Source organism: Notothenia rossii (assembly GCF_949606895.1).
Source record: "Notothenia rossii genome assembly, chromosome: 9".
Taxonomy (NCBI): Eukaryota; Metazoa; Chordata; class Actinopteri; order Perciformes; family Nototheniidae; genus Notothenia; species Notothenia rossii.
Genome location: NC_136907.1, coordinates 67953086 through 67972570, shown reverse-complemented (window position 1 = coordinate 67972570; position 19485 = coordinate 67953086). Strand labels below are relative to the sequence as shown.

At 40.1% G+C, this 19485-nt stretch overlaps 2 protein-coding genes across 5 annotated transcripts; both read left to right on the top strand.

The window, feature by feature from the left end:
• The first annotated feature begins 1 nt into the window (after position 1).
• Positions 2-1776, top strand: LOC307019762 (guanine nucleotide-binding protein G(I)/G(S)/G(O) subunit gamma-5-like). The gene is made up of 3 exons (XM_079650859.1): positions 2-178; positions 744-885; positions 1493-1776. The coding sequence occupies exons 1-2, from the start codon at positions 98-100 to the stop codon at positions 867-869; spliced, it is 207 nt and encodes a 68-aa protein (XP_079506985.1). The 5' UTR covers positions 2-97; the 3' UTR covers positions 870-885; positions 1493-1776.
• Positions 1777-2085: 309 nt separating this feature from the next.
• Positions 2086-19062, top strand: gpt (glutamic--pyruvic transaminase). Of its 4 annotated transcripts, none has more exons than XM_079650856.1 (12): positions 2366-2550; positions 6126-6312; positions 10467-10556; positions 10756-10864; positions 11009-11142; positions 11759-12002; positions 13438-13517; positions 13607-13743; positions 14261-14435; positions 15247-15402; positions 17692-17804; positions 18444-19062. In XM_079650856.1, the coding sequence occupies exons 1-12, from the start codon at positions 2516-2518 to the stop codon at positions 18532-18534; spliced, it is 1551 nt and encodes a 516-aa protein (XP_079506982.1). In that variant the 5' UTR covers positions 2366-2515; the 3' UTR covers positions 18535-19062. The 4 variants fall into 4 exon arrangements, with proteins under 4 accessions (XP_079506984.1, XP_079506982.1, XP_079506983.1 ...); XM_079650857.1 differs by lacking the exon at positions 2366-2550 and adding an exon at positions 5459-5609; XM_079650855.1 differs by lacking the exon at positions 2366-2550 and having other exon boundaries at positions 5651-6312.
• The last annotated feature ends 423 nt before the right edge of the window (positions 19063-19485 follow it).

The window sequence follows — 19485 nt, the reverse complement described above, 5'->3', positions numbered from 1 at the left end:
GGAATCCGGATGTCATCATCTTTGCTTTTGTCTCTCAGCATCAAGCCAAGAATCCCACCCACAGCATACCGTTTATTTTTCACAAAAAACACCGAAAATGTCGGGTTCCTCTAATCTTGTGGCCATGAAGAAAGTCGTACAGCAGCTCCGTTTCGAAGCGAGCATAAACAGAGTGAAGGTAATTTGTGTATTTATTGTTTTTCCGGCAAATAACTGAGGGGGGCGATCTCCACTGTTAGCCAAATCGGCTAACAACGGCTAGTTTATGCTAACAGCTAAGCTAGCCGCTAGTCAACAGGCGTAGCAGGGCGTTGCTTGGATTGAAGGGAAGTTTTTGATAATTAATCGGCATTTGACAAAGAGGAGAAAAATGTCGAATTGATCACATTTAGCATCTGTTTTTTCATTTTAGGATGACAAGATCCATGTTGTAAACTTGCATCCAAGTGAAACTAGCAACTTAACAATCAACCTGATGAATAACCTTCTTTAACCCTTTTTCTTTTCACACAATTCAAAGGCATTGATACATTCACTAGTTTCACCCGGTTAATACTTGTTTTTTTTAGATATCTTTACATGTTTGCAACACAAAATGGTTAAAACCTGAGTGTCAGAGGTCTAGATATTCAGTTTTCTTCTCTACTATTGGTTATTCTTCAAATACCCTCTTCCCTGATGATCACCAGGCCAGGGTGATTTTTTTTTTTTTTTTCAAACTTTGGTTCCTCTTTTGTCACCAGGTCTCCCAGGCAGCTGCAGACCTTCAACAGTTTTGCATGCAGAACGCCCTGCAGGACCCTCTGCTCACCGGTGTGTCCTCCAGCACCAACCCTTTCAGACCACAGAAGGTCTGCTCCTTCTTGTGAAACCACTGCATTCATGGTGAGTCTGGCACCCTGTTGACATTTGGAATCAGTCACACACCCGTAAATACAGCACAAGTCGGTGGTGTAATTTCTGAAAAGGTCTAATGAGAAGCGGATGTATTGAATAGAATAAACTAACATTCACTAATAGAAGCATTTAATTGTAAGTTGATCGATACATCTAAGTGGTTTCCTCTCATTACAAAAAGCAAACAAACTGTGTTTAGCTTGAAAATTGCACTACATTTTTAGAGTTTGGAATAACTCTAAATATTCACAAAGACTTCCAAGACATCTCAAGCCTAATTTACTTCTTTGCTATCTATGCTCACTCTTCAAAATTATGAAACATATCTTTCCAAAAACTATTTGTTTTAGTGTGATGTTTGGTAGTAATTAGATAGATAGACCTTTTATTAATCAGTAGTAATTCATAATATTGCATTTACATAATATAAGATATACAAAATATGCAGCAGCGTATTATAGTACAATACATTAAGTCCTATCATTGATAGATTTAAACAATGTATTACACTGCAATATATTTGATAATTTTTCATTGATTAAAATCATAAGCCTAATCATTTTCTTTTTGTGGCTTTTATTTTCTTGTCTTGCAGGCCTTCATTTTGATGCTACAGGGAAAAGTTGACCTCAACACTGCTCCTCATGCCAAGCCATTATACTGCCACGGGATCTCTCGAGTGTAGAACACATTGGAATCATGTCAGGAAGATGACCATCTATTTTCAGCCACAGTAGAAGAAAGGAGACAGTTTTATTTTTCATGGCACAGTGTGATTTTTCAGTAAATAATTGTGCCTTTTCTATTGTTCTATTTTAGTCATCACTGTTCTGGACTTTTTTGTATTTAATGAATAAAAAAACATTCTTTACTACTCCATGTTGTATTAGTTGGCATTTTCTGTTTTTTGCTACGCTGCAAATTATTTTACAACATAGTATAACAAACGTAACTGTCTACCATATGTCAGAAGTACAGTATTTATACAGTGTTTTTGAGATAATAATAAAAAGCATCTGATTTTTAGATGATGAAACACATCTATTTCCTATATTTCAATACAAGACAAAAGAACAGAAAACACAAATATATATATTTTTGGGCCAATCTGCTGGATCAGCTTGGTAACACAAATGTGTTGAAGGGGATTATGACCTGAGGTGGATGTCTCTACTTGTTAAAAATACATTTCTACTTGTTGCAGATGGATGGAGGTGTAAATAATAGATTTAAGGATGTGAAAATTACATTTATCTGATTCAGTTTCAGGGTCCTAATTGTGTGCATGCTGGTTACTGTCACTCATTATCGTTTACATTTAATAATTATTGTGATTGGTAACACCTGTGCTTTTTTCCTACTCTGAGTCAAAATCAAGAGGAAATATCAAACGTCATGTTGCGTGAGCCTCAGATCAACCCAGAGCTTTTGGTTTTTACTCTCGCGAGAAGTGAACTAACGGTATTCAGATGATTCAGATCCATGGGCACTTCCATGGACGCCGGGCACTGATCCCGGGTCGGTGCTCTCGTCCCGCTCCTTCGGAGGTAAACCAGGTCTCTTTTATCCCAACTGCAGCTCGACCAGCAGCATTAAGCCGCCCTCTCAATCGTGAAGAATGAATCATGGGACGGCGTTACTGTGGAAACGACGGTAATTTACTTTGTTAACCTAGCATGTTAAGTCGTAAAATACCGTTAGCTAACAAAAGGAAATGGTTGTTCTACGGAGAATATGTTTAGCATGGTAGATAGGTTAACTGACTTGTATGATATATCTTGTCTTACCGTTGTTTGTACCGGTGTTAGCCGGTTGAAGGAAATGGTTTAACGTTACGTGATGCTAACAAGGTGCTCACTGATGTGACGCTAGAATCGTATTTTTAGCAGATTTAGTCAACAATCAACTCAATGAAGACCTTAAGTTAATTCAAAAATCTGCTGCAGTTGAAAACAACACAAGAGCGAGCAACAGTTAGCATGATGATGCTCCAGCATGGATCCACACAGCTCCTCTGCCTCACAGCCAGCAGTGGGGTTCCTCTATTCACAAGAGGAGCCTCCAAGCAGCTGCCCTTCTCTGTCATCGGCTCCCTGAATGGTGTCCACATGTTTGGGGGTGGCCACGGAGTAGTGTTGTCCAGCTGTGAGACTGAAGGCGGGGGTAAAGTAGTATGGAGAGTTTTCCAGGACAGTATGATGCTCATTGTCGTGAGTGGAGGTGGACAAGATGGTGCAGGTGACAGCAAAGAGGACGAGGTGCGTTTACAGCGGCTCCTGGAGAATGTATGGAGCTGCATGGTGCTGGTGTTGGGGCAGGATGAACTGACTAATGTCAGAAATGTTGAGAGACTGAAGAGGGACTTGCGGTCCTGTTTCAGCCTCATTGATCAACTGTTGGAGGACAGGCAAGAGGGCATCCTGGGTAACCTGACACACTGTGCGGATTCACTGCTGCCTCCAAACCCCACTCTTCTTCAAGATGCTGTGGATGGCTTCGCTCAGGCTGCAGACAGTGAATTCGGCTGCCTCATCGTCCATGGGCGGATAGCTGCAGCAACTGAGAAATGGTGGCGCCTGGCTCCACCGGAGGTTGTGCTGCTCTCGGCTTTGATACGGTCCCTCTCTGCCTCTGGATCAGCCTCTTGTGATTACCCAGTTTTCCTTCCTCAGGGCAGCCCCACTGTTGCCCACCGCCTGCTTCGCTTCCAACTGCTACCTGGGGCAGATGTGTGCGTGCTGTGCGGCCCAACGCCTTCCCTTCACAGCGCTGAGAGTGGGATGGTGGGTCGTTTCTGGACACCTCTTGTGGAGACCCTGAGAGACTGCTTGGCTGTTGGAGAACACAGTTTACCAAGATCTGTATCCTTGCGCCCTGATGTGCTGGCACTACTTCTGATTAACCGTGAAACACGTCGCTCAGTCTCCTGTGTGCGGACTTCCACTAATCGTCCACTGGGTGAACCTCCTTTACCCTCCAAGGCCCGCTGCTGGGAGATACTGAAGCTCTTCTACATCTTCAGCACCACACGCTACTTCAACCAGGAGGAGACTTTGTGTGTGTCCCCTGAGGAGAGGGCTCAGAGGGGCAACACTGATGACTTTGTCCTTGGATTCTCCCACCAGCCACTGCACTGCTATCTAGTTACAGAAGAGTGCAAAAGCTATGGCCTTCAGACTCCGCAGCACCAGCTCTTTGTGCTCGCCCCACTGTCAGTGCCCACCTTTGCATTGCGTACAGTGGCCACACAGACTCTCTCTGATATTGTTGGTGCCACTGGATTTTAATAGAAGTATTGAAATTGATAGCACATCTTGATTGTCCATGAACCATCAATGTGACTAAAATGATACTTAAATGTGAACCAGCTGCTGCTATTTAGATTCTTATTCAACCCTATTGATTGCTGCAACAAATGTGCCTCCATCTTTCCATATTTGGTAAAGACTATCATAAGCACACCACTGGTTAAAGATGAACAGTAGAAAAGGTTATCACTGGTTATTTTCACTTTACTACTCAGGTATTTAAAGCTGGCATTATTCGAAAACAATGGAAATTGTCCAACCAAAGTGAACTGCTTTTGTTCTACATCCAGGAAATAAGTCACGGTTGCACATTGCGTCTAACTTCACTGACTGAAAGGCCCTTTTCAGAATTAATTGTTAGATTAATTGAATACCAACATTTTCAGTAATATTTGACTGTATTTGAGCATCATGGTTAAATGTTACATAATGCTTTGTAGACATTCTGAATCATTCTGGCTCAACAATGTTGTAGTTTGAATCCTAAATATGTTTGTTATATCCAGAGGGTCTTGAATGATCTATTCACAATGTTTCTTTTACTAATGTGATGATGAAAATGTGTGGCTTGTATTTTATGATTTCTACACAACAAAGTTATTCGACTGTAGAATTCGAAATAAACTACTTGACAAAAAAAAAAATGCAACAAGCAATTCCTCAGACAGTTCAATGGTTAATAAGCCTTTCAATTTGAACTACTCACCTATGAAAGTAAACACTTTTTATAATGTTTTTTGTCCTCTGAAATGTTCTTGGCACAGACTGTACTGGGGTAAATATGTGAATTTAACTTTAAGAAGAAAAACTATTAAAAGCATGTTTAAAGAAGTCCATTCAATAAGTCATACCTACAACCGTTGTCTTATGTGAGTTATCACAACTATATGTATTCCCAACCACTTAACGCTGAAATTATAGTGACTATAAACAAAACAATCATTTCCTGAATACATCATGTAATGATAGTTACAGTGCTGTCTGTTCATACCTGCACTGATCATTTTTGAAACTTTTTGAAGTCACACTTGTAGGTGTGAAGGCCCAGAGTTTTATACCGATTGTCATTTACATCCCAGTACAAAGGAACATTTGTGATCCTGTGAAATTGAGCATTTTTCTAATTATTCTGATTGCACAATTATATTTTGTCAAAGGAATTAGCATTCAACCAGAAATGTAAGTGGGGTGTAGTAGAGATAGGAGGAGCATTCATTATTGTTTTGTTTACAAAGAAGCTTAAAAAGTCTCCACCCAAACCACATGGAGCTCCCAGAACAAAAAAAGTCTCAGTGCAGTCAGGGAGCCCGGGACAAACTGGCGATATCCCCACGACCCTCGTCTGAAGCTCTCAACTGTTTCAGCTCGGTAACCGGAGAACACAGCCTGAGTGACAGCCTCACGGTGCGTAAGATAACGGAGGACAGGGGGGTGGGATAACGGGCCGCACAAGAGGGAGGGATACGGTCGGTCTGGCTGTGTGTTGCCATGTGTGCAGGATTCATACCCCAATAATTTCGGAGGGAGAAGCAGTCAGTTTGTGGAAGCAGCCATTGTCTTTAGAAACAGCCTTGGATTTAATCACAATTTTGATCGGAGCCTTCTTTGTAGGCTCAAGGTCCAAAGGTCTGGGCGCTTAGTCCTTTTAAGGAGCTCTGTGGTGTCACAACTTTTGATTTAACTCCTCTCGAGAGAAGTGACCGCCGTTGTGCAATTCGCTGTGCACCGTAGAGGCTTTTACAAGTTCCCCAAGTTGGGAAGGAAGGCCGTGACTAAACAAATGTCAGCCACACGAATGCAGCTGCTGTCACCCCGAAACGTGCGGCTTTTGAGCCGGGGGCGAAACGAATTGTTAGCCGGAGCTGGCCCCAGGGTCTGCTCACTCACCTCTCCCCCTCTGTCGTCCTCCTCTCCCGGCAGAGCTTTGTCGAGTCTGAGCGCGACGCGGCGTGGGCTCCCCAAAGAGAAAATGTCCGAGAATGGAGTGTTACCCCGGGCCAAGGTGTTGACCATCGACAGCATGAACCCCACGGTGAAGAAGATGGAGTACGCCGTGCGGGGCCCCATCGTGCAGCGGGCTCTGGAGCTGGAGAGGGAGCTCTCTGAGGTTTGTACTCGCTGTCTGATCTCTATGGACAATATCTGCTCTTTGTATTTCAAACTCACCCCAAACATGTTGTTATAGCTGTCTTTCATTACATCAACCCATCCTTCTATTAAATAGAATGTGGCAACAAGTTGTGTATATTTTGTGGATGTACACCAGTGCAGTGTGTCCAGAACACATCATCAAATTAAGTTGTTTTTGTGTTGCTGTATTTAAAACAAAAGACTCATTTAAGACTATTAATCATATCAGTTAGAACTTGACTTGTGTTTATATTCATTTGAATTCCTGGAACTTCAAAATCTCTTTCAAGAAAATCCTTTTAAAAATGGTAGATTTGATTCTGTTTCACAGTTTTCACTTTAAAGAGACTCAGCAAATTTCCTGCTGATGAATGGTTTTGTAAAAATGAAACCAGCAGATTTAAATTCCTGTTTACACTCTCACTATTACTTAACTTTACCTCAAAAGAAAATGGTGTTATCAATTGCTGTGCCGCTTGCTTACACACCGTCTTATGAAAGTCCTTTAGTTAGTCAGTATCTCCTGAGGAGGCTGATCATGTCAGCAAATCTGTAGTTTGGTTAGTATCATGTTAATGGCTAACCTTGTTTTAAGACCTGTCTCTGAACCACAGTTGTTTATGAAGTGACCCTCTGTGGGAGGTGAAATTTCATAGACTAAACCACATACTGTTTTTGATATGTTTGACCTACATGTGATGCAAATATATCATATGTTGCCTCACTTGACCTCTTCCAGTCCTCAATGGTAAAGTGTCAATTTTGCTAAGCAATCAGATATGGTATATATCATTATAATCAATTTGATAATGATATACATTTTATCTTAACAGCTGGAAAACAAACATCCATTATAAATATAGGCTTGTTATTGTATTATTTTTCAAAGATACTTTTCATCTGTTCCTCTCACACAGTTTATGGTGATGTGGCAACCAGCGCTTAGTGTACTGAGTTCAGTCTGGTGTGAAAACAGTCCTCTCTTGAGTGCTTCGCTCAGGAAAGGAACGAGTATTTTGAAAAGGTTGTTCCACAGGTGAAAGAGCCTCTAGGGAGTTTTTTGACTAGGTCAATACTTATCTGGAGTTCATCCTCTCTCTCTTAATGGTATATTTATTTTCTTCCTCCTGTTCAAGAGTTTGATCAGGTGTAATACAAAGAAATGCAGTTTGATTTAGATGGTAAACATTTGTATTTCCCACTACGATAGGGGAAGCACTGAAATGTCTCTGTTCTCTGAAGATTGTCCCGCTGCCAGTAATAATTTAAAACGCTCCCATCATTTAGACGTAGCTGTGTACATAGCCGGATGTATGACTACATGGATGACGCTCATGAGACAGTTGAAGTTATGATAGCTATGTTCCTAAGATAGTATTCTTCCATCTTGTTGACTGTAACACCCTCTCTTGTATGTAAGCATACTGTATGAAGGGCTCTACTAAAGTTACTTGTTTGTGCCATGCAACCTGGTGTATTTGATGACTACTTCCATTCTTGCAAGGATAATACAGACATGTATCCTAATATTGAAGATCAAGCCGGTGACGACTTTCAATGCTGATGTTTTGTCCAAAACACATTAATCTTCATTTTATAAACCCCTCCCTTGCGGTTTGGATGGTGATGCATTTCTTTGGGAAATGGGTCACAATAATGCATTCTCGCCCTTATCCGTGGATTAATCAGACACAGATACCCAGCTCCAGTTTCCTACACACCTTGTTTTTCGGAACTGATCTCTTAGGGGGTTTTTTATACACTACAAATGCAGCCCTGTTCTTGTGTTTTTCCCCATAGTATCCGATTTACAGCACAGTGAATAGAAACGGGTCATACCTTGAGCCAACTTGCTCTACCAGTTAACAAAAGCACACAAAGGCTCCTCGTGAAGTTATTACATTGTGGTCTTTGTTTGTTCTAATGAGCTGTTGGATAATAGTGAATGAGGATCTTTATCCGAGCGTTGCTATGGGGACAGACAGTAAACGCACAAGGCTTGTTTTTGTTATTCTCTCTACATATTTTCAATGAATGCAAAAAGCAGAACTCTAAAAACGTTTTCCATATTTGCATTTCAAATATTTAATTTGAATATTGAGTGTATTTGTAAATGCTATGTGAGTTTCTATCCTAGCTTCTCATTAAAATATACATCGAGCAGCCTAAGTCACATCCTTTTTCACAATGACTTTCACTGTTTGTCATTAATGAAAAGCTTTTCTTGGAAAGCCCTTGGAGTAAAAATAAGTACTTCCTGTGCTGTACTTAAAAAGCACCGTTTGAACCTTCTGCATTGTTTTCTGGGATGTTTTATCTACGGTGGAGAACAACTGGCCTTTTGGAGACAGTTTTTACGGTCAGAGGTCAGTGTCTTTCTAAAAGATCCCCATCGACCTAGGGGTGTTATTCTCTCCATGCAATGTTATTGGTCCAGACTGAGAGACGCCTCTAATGTGCGACCAATGGGAGAGCCAGACTCAGTATCCTCCTAAAATCTGCACTCCATTGGACACGTACAATAAACATGCCGTTTTGATCTCTGCAGGTTGTCAGTGTGAGGTTCTGCTTATGTATTTTTCTGCAGGGTCATGCTGTTCTGAACATCTGTTATTAACATCTTGTGTGGGTGCTTGTGTTTGTGCACGTGGCTAACTGCATTTCTGTCCGTCAGTTGTCTCAGCTGCTTGGGAGATTATCTTTCAGAAACATATTATTGGCTTGGGAGACAGTAAATTGATACCTTTACTTGTGGATGTATTATTGTAGTTATTGTTGCCGTTGTTTACTGCTTTGCTGTAATACATACTGTTCCTTTCCAGTCTAAAGTCACTTAGTAGGTTCAAGGCAACTGCACTGTAAGTCCGTCTTTATGTGTCAGAAGGTTAATGGTATCAGTGAGGTAAGCAAGTGCACAGGTCAACCTTTGTTTCCGTGTGTACACATACAGTGCTATCTGGATCAAGGCTGTTGCAAATGCACGTGTGTGTGTGTGTGTGTGTGTGTGTGTGTGTGTGTGTGTGTGAGAAGAAAATAAATAAGTAAGGGATAAAAATGAATCTTTGAAGCCTAACAGTATATTCACTTTTGTGAGTATTCATTACAATTAATTATTTACGGGGGGACATCAATGAATAAAAGAAACAATTGCGCAACAAATGTTCATACAAATGAACACACTCACTCCTAATTTCAACTATAACTTCAAACTTTTTTTCGTGCTATTGTCTGATGAACTCTTTCTTTGTGTATAAAATGTGCTGTAAGACTTGTACATTTGATTTTGCCTGTGTACGCTTTGTTTCTGCAAATCTAATGGTCTGTTAAAAGGCATTTTGGCCTGCATGTTGTCATCTATTGCAGGGGTTCCCAAAGTGGGGGTCGCGAGATGATTACAAAATAAAAATGGAAAAAAAAAGAAAATTATAAAAAAAAATTGATTAATTTAAAAAATATATATTATTAATAATAACGTTTGCATAGACATTTTCAGGGGCGGATTAGCCATCTGTATAATTTCCCCGCAACAAGCTCCCCCTTTGACAATCCACTAGCGCAGTGTTTTGCCCCCCCCCCCCCCCCCCCCCCCCCGTCGACAGGGGGTCGCCAGTCTCTGGCACTGTTATTTTGGGGGTCACGTGCTGAAAAGTTTGGGAACCCCTGATCTATTGGACCCCTTAATGTCCTCGAAAAGGCTTCTAAAATTCTAAAATTTGCGACATGATACAGAAGGGTTGATATTGCCATTAGTTGTTTAGGGTTAATTGAATTTGAGCTCAGTGGATATTTATTTCACTCTTTCCTTACAGACCTTTTGTACTTCACTGCTTCAAACAAACCAATAATGCCATCTATTCCGTCTCTCAAAGTTTTAACCACCAAACGCGCTGTGCTCTCAGCAGCTGCAGCCTCTTATGGCATGAATATTTATGGAAAACGTATGTAGGCGTGAAAGTCTCTGTATGTGGGCGCAGGGCCAAGGTTGTTCAGCCTCTTCTCATGTTTATTAACTTTAAATCTCTGAAATGATAATTCTATAGTTGTTTGTGTACAAAGTAATAAATGTTGTGATTGGTAAAACTTTTTTCCAGATGTATAATCATTTCCCCATGTTGTGTTCGTGCCATGCAGGGAATGAAGAAGCCCTTTGTCGAGGTCATCAAGGCCAACATTGGTGACGCGCATGCTATGGGCCAGCAGCCAATCACCTTCTTCAGACAGGTCTGCACCTACTCCTCGCCCCCAACCACCAGTCTACATTTAGTACCTCCCCTCTGACTTCTCAGTTTCTATGAAAAATATGTTATGCTTACTCAGCGAAGTTGATGTCAAATATATTTTTCATGTCTTGTGCATTAATCTGTGCGTGTTTTTGCAGAATGTCCCTTCTTTATCCTCATACCTCCCTTTCTGTTTCAAGGTGTTGGCGCTGTGCTCCTACCCTGAACTGCTGAATGAAAGCTCATTCCCAGAGGATGCTAAAAGTAGAGCACGACGCATTCTGCAGTCCTGTGGAGGGAACAGTATGGGTGCGTTGGTTTCTTACATAAGCACAACCTCTTTATACATCCCCAATTATCACCTTTCTTTTTGTACGTGGGTTTCATTCTGTGGGATTAGCTTTGTTATGTTAAAGCTTTAAGTTGTTTTGTCTCCATTGAAATCTCCCTCAGGTTCCTACAGTGCCAGTCAAGGCATAGAGTCAGTGCGGCAGGATGTGGCTCGCTACATTGAGCGAAGAGATGGCGGTGTGCCCTGCGACCCAGACAACATTTTTCTCACCACAGGGGCCAGCGACGGCATTGTGGTACTAAACATGTCTCATCTTTTAAACTGACGTTGTGTCTCAAAATTGTACTTTCAATTGTGTTTGTTTGTAAGCTCAAACCTCTCTAATTTCTCAGTCATTTTGTGGGGAATTTATTCACAACATTGAACAAATTAAACAAATATTCTGGAGTGAACCCTTCATGAGTTGGTTCACTCTTTTTAAAGGACACATCAAAGGAGAATAAATGCTTGTGTGCAAAAAAAGTGCTGCAATTAGGTCACTGATGCTCACACATTACTAGCGTGTGACCCTTCAAAGCCAGTAATAACACACTCACAACCCCTTGTCATAGGTTATCTAAGAGCTTTGTGTCTAGGAGTTTCAGAAGGGTGTTTTCCTTTTTGTAGTTTTTAATAGCAAATAGTTTCCTTTTTTGTCCTGAAAGGTTTACAAAAGTGAATAAGTAGTATTGCAGTATGTGTTTTTTAATTTGTTATAAAAGCAAAGAGACCACCAGCTGGGGCACCTGCTTCTTTTCAGACCTTTTTCTACAGTTGTATATGCCTAGAAAGTGTCATGCAAACAAAGCTACCTTGTACTTACAATTCTAAAACATACAGCTGACATATCTTTTCATATCCTGCACTTTTAGACCATGCTGAAGCTCCTGGTGTGTGGCAAAGGTGAGACCCGTACGGGGGTCATGATCTCCATTCCTCAGTATCCGCTGTACTCGGCTGCGCTGGCTGAACTGGCCGCCGTGCAGGTCAACTATTACCTTAATGAGGAAAAGTGCTGGAGTATGGACCTCAGCGAGCTGCAGCGCTCCCTGGATGAAGCCCGGCGTCACTGCAACCCCCGAGCCCTCTGCGTCATCAACCCTGGAAACCCCACCGGTAAAGAGACCTTTCATTGTTTTGTTCGACGTGATTATTAGACCCATAGTAAATTCAAGCATTTTCACATATTGAATTCTGTTGTTCAGCAAGTTGATAATCAGGTTGTTGGTTTTAGGAGATAAACCATACAATATAGCAATAATATTCTTAATTTGCTATGTTTTAGCAGTTAAATATGACCTATTTTACCTTGGAAATAGGTAGTTTGATTAAAATAAATTTGCCAAAAAGACCACAAGATGGTGTTGTAAACTTATTAACTAAGTCACAATTATTTTTCTTTTTGTGACAATTTAGCAACCACTTATCTCTAATGTAGTTTGTAGATTAAAGTGCTTTTATTGATAATTTTTGGGACCTTTATGAAACATTTACAGAGAAAGAGACAAAAGATATTGGGCTGAAAGGGCTATGCAAAAACAAAATCAAATCTATTTTTTTTTTTGCTTGAATCTGCCTAAAGTTGTTAAGGCTATATGGTTAGTATCCTTAACCACTAGGGCAGGGGTTCTCAAACTTTTTGTTTATGCGGACCACTATTTATTATCAAGGATTTTCGCGGACCACCTCATATGCAAACCGTAAAAATAAGTACATATATAAACGTAGTGTTAAAACGCCGATATTTGTTTATAGTTAATTATAGACAATCAAAAGTGAATTGAAGCCTCAGTGTTTCCCCTAGGATGGAGTCATAGCCGCGGTGCTAAGGCACGTGGGCCCAGCATAATGTGAGCGCGGAGCGCGTGGAATTGTTTAGTGTGTGCGCGTGCGAAGTGCGCCCCGCCAATTTGTTTCTATGTGTCAGCACGAGAAAGGCTCTTGAGGCCTAGTACCAGGGCCGGTTCTAGACAATTTGCTGCCCTAGGTGAGATTTTAGGTGACATTTTATATGTAAAGAATAAATGAAAAATCTCTACAAAAGACAAATACACTGCAAAAACAGAAACTTATTGACATAGGTAATAGACGTCAAAATGGCTTCAAATGTATTCAGTATTGTATGAACATGTTTGAATTGGGGGTTGGACGTCACATCCTCAAGGGGGGTCCGGGGGTATATCCCCCCGGGAAGATTTTTTTTGAACATTTTACAGTAAAATGCTTCAATCTGGTGCACTTTGAGCACACAATTACTAGAGACCTGATCTAGGGGGCACAACTCTAAAACGCCCATATGAAAAAGATCGGTTTACATTTTAATAATCAAATAAGTACTGAATATGAACATAACCAATAACCGTAACCTAAAATCAGATCCTTTCTGCATGAGATGAACTCATGATTTAGTTTCCTCCTACGTATCTCCATAACCCAACTCACCATGCACTGCTTCAATAAGAGCCACTAGATGGCAGCAAGAGGATGTAACTTCCTGGCTGACCTTCCTTTCAAACCCCTTTCCTTAATGAGCCTCCTCTCTCATTCACAGGTCAGGTTCAGAGCAGACAGTGCATTGAGGATGTAATCCGATTTGCTGCAAAGGAGCGCCTCTTCCTCATGGCCGATGAGGTACTGTCTCTCTGCATCTCCTTTAACACCTGCCTGCTCTAATGTTTTCTGAGCCCTGTGACAGCTGTCATTCTGACTTTATCTTCCAGGTGTACCAGGACAATGTGTACGCTGAGGGTTGCCAGTTCCACTCCTTCAAGAAGGTTCTGTTCGACATGGGGCCGGAGTACTCGGATATAGTGGAACTGGCATCTTTTCACTCCACCTCCAAGTGTTACATGGGAGAGTAAGTCCATTTTACTGTACTACATTCTGCGATCAATCTTTCATACCTGGTAAAAATAACAAATGATTATATATTTAAATGTATGTATTTGCTTTTAATCTGTAAAGCAATTTGAATCGCCACGTGCTGAAAAGTGCTATATAAATCAAATTGCCTTGCCTTGCCTATTTACTGTAACATGGTCTATTTTTATATTTGTTTACTTGTATTTCACAGGGTCAATTCAGTTTGCTTTTACATAAATAAAAACACAAAGACCCATACATAAAATAGGATTAAAGGACAGCACAAAGTACATTAAAAAGTTCTGTAAAACGGAAGGTAATTGAATTAAAGGATTATAAGTATTAGACCATTGTTAAAACATGGTCGCTCAAAAGAAGGCACATGAACGTAGAAATATTTGTATCCTGGATTTAAAAATGGCTGTAAATGTCATTTCTTCTGCATTCTTTCTCTTTAGTTAGTTTGGACTGTTACCTCATTTCTGTATCACACCTTTATGTTTTCCTCCTAGGTGCGGCTTCCGTGGAGGCTACATGGAGATCATCAACCTGGACGAGGAGGTGAGGGCTCAGCTCACTAAGCTGTTGTCCGTCCGTCTGTGTCCTCCTGTTCCTGGACAGGCTCTGATGGACCTGGTGGTCAACCCTCCGCAGATCGGGGAGCCCTCGTATGACAAGTTTATCAAGGTACAGAGTCTACGTCTCATTGTGACATGCTCTCTTCAGGAACATTATCAATACACTGACACCGGTACTGTCATTCATTGTCCTTGCAGCCCGCGACCCCCAACATAACAGTGCCAGAGACTGGCGACGGGGGGGAGGGGGTTGCTAGTGAATTAATTTCAGAAAAGAAAAAGTTTGAGAAACACTGCCCTAGTGGATTGTCAAAGAAAAACATTTCTATGCAAACGTTATTAATAATAATAATAAAAAAAATAAAAAAGTAATCAATCTTTTAAAAATAATTTTTATTTTTTTATTTTCCATTTTTATTTTATAATCATCTCGCGACCCCCATTCGGGGTACCGCTGAGAAAGAGTATTTTTTTGGTCATGGGAAATTAGGTAAAGGTCATGGAGAACTCATTGAAAATCATTGGTGAAAAAGTGTATGAACCCTGCACTTTGTAATACAGTGCATATTCAGTATATCATATCACGTCCAATTATATTGTGGTTCCAAAAAACAAGGTGGACATTTGTGTAGGTGTGACCATATTCTGAGTGTAAGAAGTTTTAATTATTGCGCTCGTAGCATTTACATCATCTTTGTTTACACTTGCAACACTCCCTTTTAGAATTGCTTATTTTTTAAACACTACACACATTTCTCTGTATCTAAACATTTGTTTCCATACTTTGTTAACAACACAAGGAACTGCTACAAGAGGAAATCTATTTTAGTATAGTCATTCCCTTGCATTATTTTGCATTTGCTAAATGTAGATACATCTCTCTTTTCTAACCATCTTTCTCCCCTCTCTCCCTCATCCAGGAGCGCAGCGCGACCTTAAGTGTCTTAGCGGAGAAGGCCAAGCTTACAGAGCAGGTTCTCAACACAGTGAAGGGGATCAGCTGCAACCCTGTGCAGGGCGCTATGTACTCCTTCCCTCGCATCTCCATCCCCGAAAAGGCCATCAAGGAGGCCACGGTCAGTCCTTAAGCTCCTTTTTATAAACGCTTCAATGAACTGGATTTAACTGAATCACTGCTTCAAGGAAATGACATTGACAATGAGCGAATGCAAGTTATTCAATAGGTTGTACACACCACTTCCACTTGTCTTGTACTTCTCATTTCATTTAGTTCATCCATTATTTCTCTCCATGACCTCGAACACTACACAATACCTACATCTCGTACGCCAGGGCTATTCAATTGGCAGCGTCAATTCCAGAGAGGGTGTTAAATTGAGAGATAGAGGGAAAGACATTGCCTGAAAACTTTGGCGGGCTCGGGTTTCGAACCCACCTACTAGCTACTGTAGTGACAACTCCTGTCATTGATTGCATCTCTGCGTGAATGATTAGATCATTCACCTAAATGAAATCAAATGAAATGATGTTGATGGTTAGATTAGCTTCACATGTAGGCCTAATGAGTTCTGAACTTGCCATTTAGATCTATAAAGGCCCTTGGGGCTATGTTGTTTGATTTAATTCAACACAATATGCACTCCACTATGCTGTTGTAGTATTTACTGTATCTGAAGCTCTTAATATGATTGCTCATATTTCAAGCCATCTTTTTCCCGGCCCCTTGCTTTGGATCATTTTCATCAACCGGCCCCATTCCAAACTAATTGAATAGCCCTGTCGTACACGATGCTTTAACCAGGTTCAGTAAACAGAGCATCAACCCCCCTGTTAAAGGGAGGAAATGATTTCCAATAGCTTGTGCTTTCAATTCTGTCCTACTGCTCAGTAGGAATTTCAGGGAGGGCTGATGAGCCACTGGGAATCTGATTAGCCTTACAGAGGATAAGGTCAGGGTACAGCTCATCAATTGTAGCATTGCTTTTTTGATGCCGGTTTTTCCCCAAGACAACGCATAAAGACAGCTCTTATAGGGATATATTGGCTATTTTGAAATAGGGTTGTATGAGGTACTAATCCATAGTCAGTGTGTTACCAACAGTAGACTGAGACAAAACAGAGAGGAGTACTGGCATAGAAGCTAGCCACTGTACTGCTGAGGACAGCAGCAAAACATCAGTTGAAACAATTAGTTTAAATGTTTGGTATATTTAGAATTTTGATCATCGTTCAACTTCAGAATTAGAATTCCTTTATTTGTCCCGCAAAAGTGACATTTACGGCATTACAACAGCTAAACTACAGCACAGATTAAAATAAAAAGAATAAACTTACATACAGTAATAATAAAAGTCGGCACACATTATTAAAAGTAAAAACAAATAACAGATAAATACACCATGGTAACAAAAAGCTAAGTAGCAGTGTATTTGTAGGTGACCATTTAGAAGACAAACAGCTGGTGTATTGCACATGAGTGTGTATTGCCTAGCATGTTGTTTACAGGCAGTGTTATTGCACATCAAAGATATTACAGGTCTAACAGGAGCCAGCTTTTTCCTTTTGTGTCTTGTCTGATGGTAAAGAAGTCAAAGTATTCCAAATATTGTGTACACTTAAACTGATATTGCCAATGTTTTAGGTGGGCCTTTCTTTTAGATGAGTAATCATGTTTTGCTGCTACCTCCAAGTCCCACAATGCTTTGCTTCAATGCTAGTTCTCCTGTCCATTTCTCCAAACTAGGGGTGTGCTGACATGAATAAGAACCTCATACAACCGCACTTCAGAAAGTACCATCCTGTTAGCAACATTACCATGTGCAGTTCAAATAGAGCTTCTGTCCATTAAGCTTGTTCTTGATCCCAACCCTCTTAAAGTTGTAAGGCTGCAACACTTAAGGTTTTTAAAAGGTTTTTACAAAAGCCTAATTGTAACATAAATTAGTACACATCTCTATTTGTTTCAACCTTCAGAACGCTTTTGTGCTGCCAAAGAAATCATTGATTTAGCTCTCAAGGGCACCTGTGCTCCGTACCTGAGTTACACATGAATGCTTCTGTTGCCGTAAGCTGTAGAATCAAACAAAGATTAAGCGCAGTATGAGCATTCAGTCAGATTCCTCATTTTATGTTAGAAGTTCAGAACATTCTGTTCTGTTCTGATTCTAAAGAGATACTCAATAGAGCAATGTATGCTTTCATTTGGTCCAATTCTGCTTTAAATTGATTTACAAATTGGAAATCTTTCATATTAAGTTATGAATTAATAAAAAATGTAGCGGAAAAAAACAAGTTTAAATGAGGCTACTCAATGGGAATAATGTAAAAGAGGTATGTGCAAAACTTTAAGGATGAAAGTTATACTGTGTCAGAGGTTTCACATGTTTATATTTTCTCTCTGTCAGGACAAAGGTCAGCAGGCAGACATGTTTTACTGCATGAAGCTGCTGGAGGAGACGGGAATCTGCCTCGTGCCGGGAAGCGGCTTCGGGCAGAGGGATGGAACGTACCATTTCAGGTAAAGAACACTCAAGCATTTCTACATCTATTTTAATATGAATATTTCTCTTAAAGTGCAGCAAAATACATTTATATCCAAATTGACCTGCAGAATATGTTTGTGTTGTTGGGACTTGAAAACAGTTTGAAAAAAGTGATAAACAGTTCCCTCGAGCACAAATTGAGGGTTGATGACAATTGATTAATCAAATAATCATTTCAGCTCGTCTTTTCTTTGACACCAAAAAAGCCTCGCCCAAAGCATCTATAATTGTTCCTTTGTTGGAAAGTAAATGTGAATTGAATTTGTTGGTCTTGTGTTTGAATGAGGACCCGAGAGTTACTTTTATGTAGAGGTCAGGAGAGATTTAAAACACAACTGAATGGTTTAAATGTGTCATCTTTCTGTAAATGTCATATTTGAATGAAACATTGGCGAAAATCACAAAACAATGTCTGAATATCACAAAGGCATCACTTAAACACAATGTTACATTTTCCATGTCTAAAAAGGGCTTTATGGTAAAGGAGGCTTATCGTTTTTAAAAGTATTCTTTACACAAGAGACATAATATTACTTTTCTAAGATGATTCTCAAGCGTTTCTGGAAAATCCATTTAAATGTTAATGTTGTCTTTCCTTTCCTATCCCTTCCTAGAATGACCATCTTGCCATCGACAGACAAGCTGAAGATCCTGCTCAACAAAGTCAAGGAGTTTCACCAGAAATTCACAGAGCAGTATTCTTAAATGGCCACGTCCATTTCTCTTTTTACTAGAGACGAAACCCACCCAACAAAACAAAAAGAACTCAGCCAATCAGAATATATCTGTCACTATTAAGTGCCTTTCCTACGTTGGCTCTTGTGGTCTCTGTGATGACACACTTCAGCCTCCACAGATATCTCATCCGGTACTTCACACACAGTAAACAAGCCACTGTTTTGTGTTTTGGGAAAAAACTGGAAATGAATGAATTCAGAACGTGTGTAAAGTTTGGTGTGAAAAATATGGATTCAACTTTGAAGGATTTATGAACTGAAGGTCTGTGTATTTGTGCATTTCAGTGATAGGCTGTCAATGTGAATAATAAGCTAAAAATAAATAGGTGCAGATGACGGAAAAGGTGACTGCCTTTTTAAACCATTCATGTGAATAACTGGCTATAATCTTACATTCCTGCAGGATGTACTTGACAGGGAGAATACGCAAAATAAATTGCTATTTCATGATGATTCAGAGGTGATTTTGTAGTTTTAATAAATGTAACAGCTGTTATTATGTCTTGTTGTTTTTGGAAAGAGCTGTCCCATGTGTTAAGAGTTTAAAACATCACTAATAGGTACTTTCTCTTTTGACCTTGGACCACCAATAATATGCCTTAAACCCATTTAGTCCCACCTACAGCGACATTGCGCTTATAGCTTTTATAGTGTTGTGTGTTTCAGAGGTATTTATATTTTAAGACACTCACAAAATGGATTGCTGACGGACCATGAGGGGTTATTCTCTGAATTTGATAAATCTTACCGAATCGTTGAGTCCAGCTTTAAAGCATCTGACAGAAAAAATGAAATGAAATTGAAGGAAAAGTTATTATACTGCATACACACTCACATTCTGGTATTCACATAAATACATATAGATACATGTTTTAGCAAGCGAGACATTGTTATACTAGATAATTGTGTTCTGATCCAA

Bases quoted from the DNA above. Each gene is read 5' to 3' on its own strand.
- LOC307019762 (XM_079650859.1), top strand. From the start codon at position 98: ATGTCGGGTTCCTCTAATCTTGTGGCCATGAAGAAAGTCGTACAGCAG. The intron at 179-743 runs GTAATTTGTGTA...TTTTGTCACCAG, and splicing joins CGAGCATAAACAGAGTGAAG to GTCTCCCAGGCAGCTGCAGA.
- gpt (XM_079650855.1), top strand. From the start codon at position 5,986: ATGTCAGCCACACGAATGCAGCTGCTGTCACCCCGAAACGTGCGGCTT. The intron at 13,744-14,260 runs GTAAGTCCATTT...TTTTCCTCCTAG, and splicing joins TCCAAGTGTTACATGGGAGA to GTGCGGCTTCCGTGGAGGCT. The intron at 14,436-15,246 runs GTACAGAGTCTA...TCCCTCATCCAG, and splicing joins CGTATGACAAGTTTATCAAG to GAGCGCAGCGCGACCTTAAG.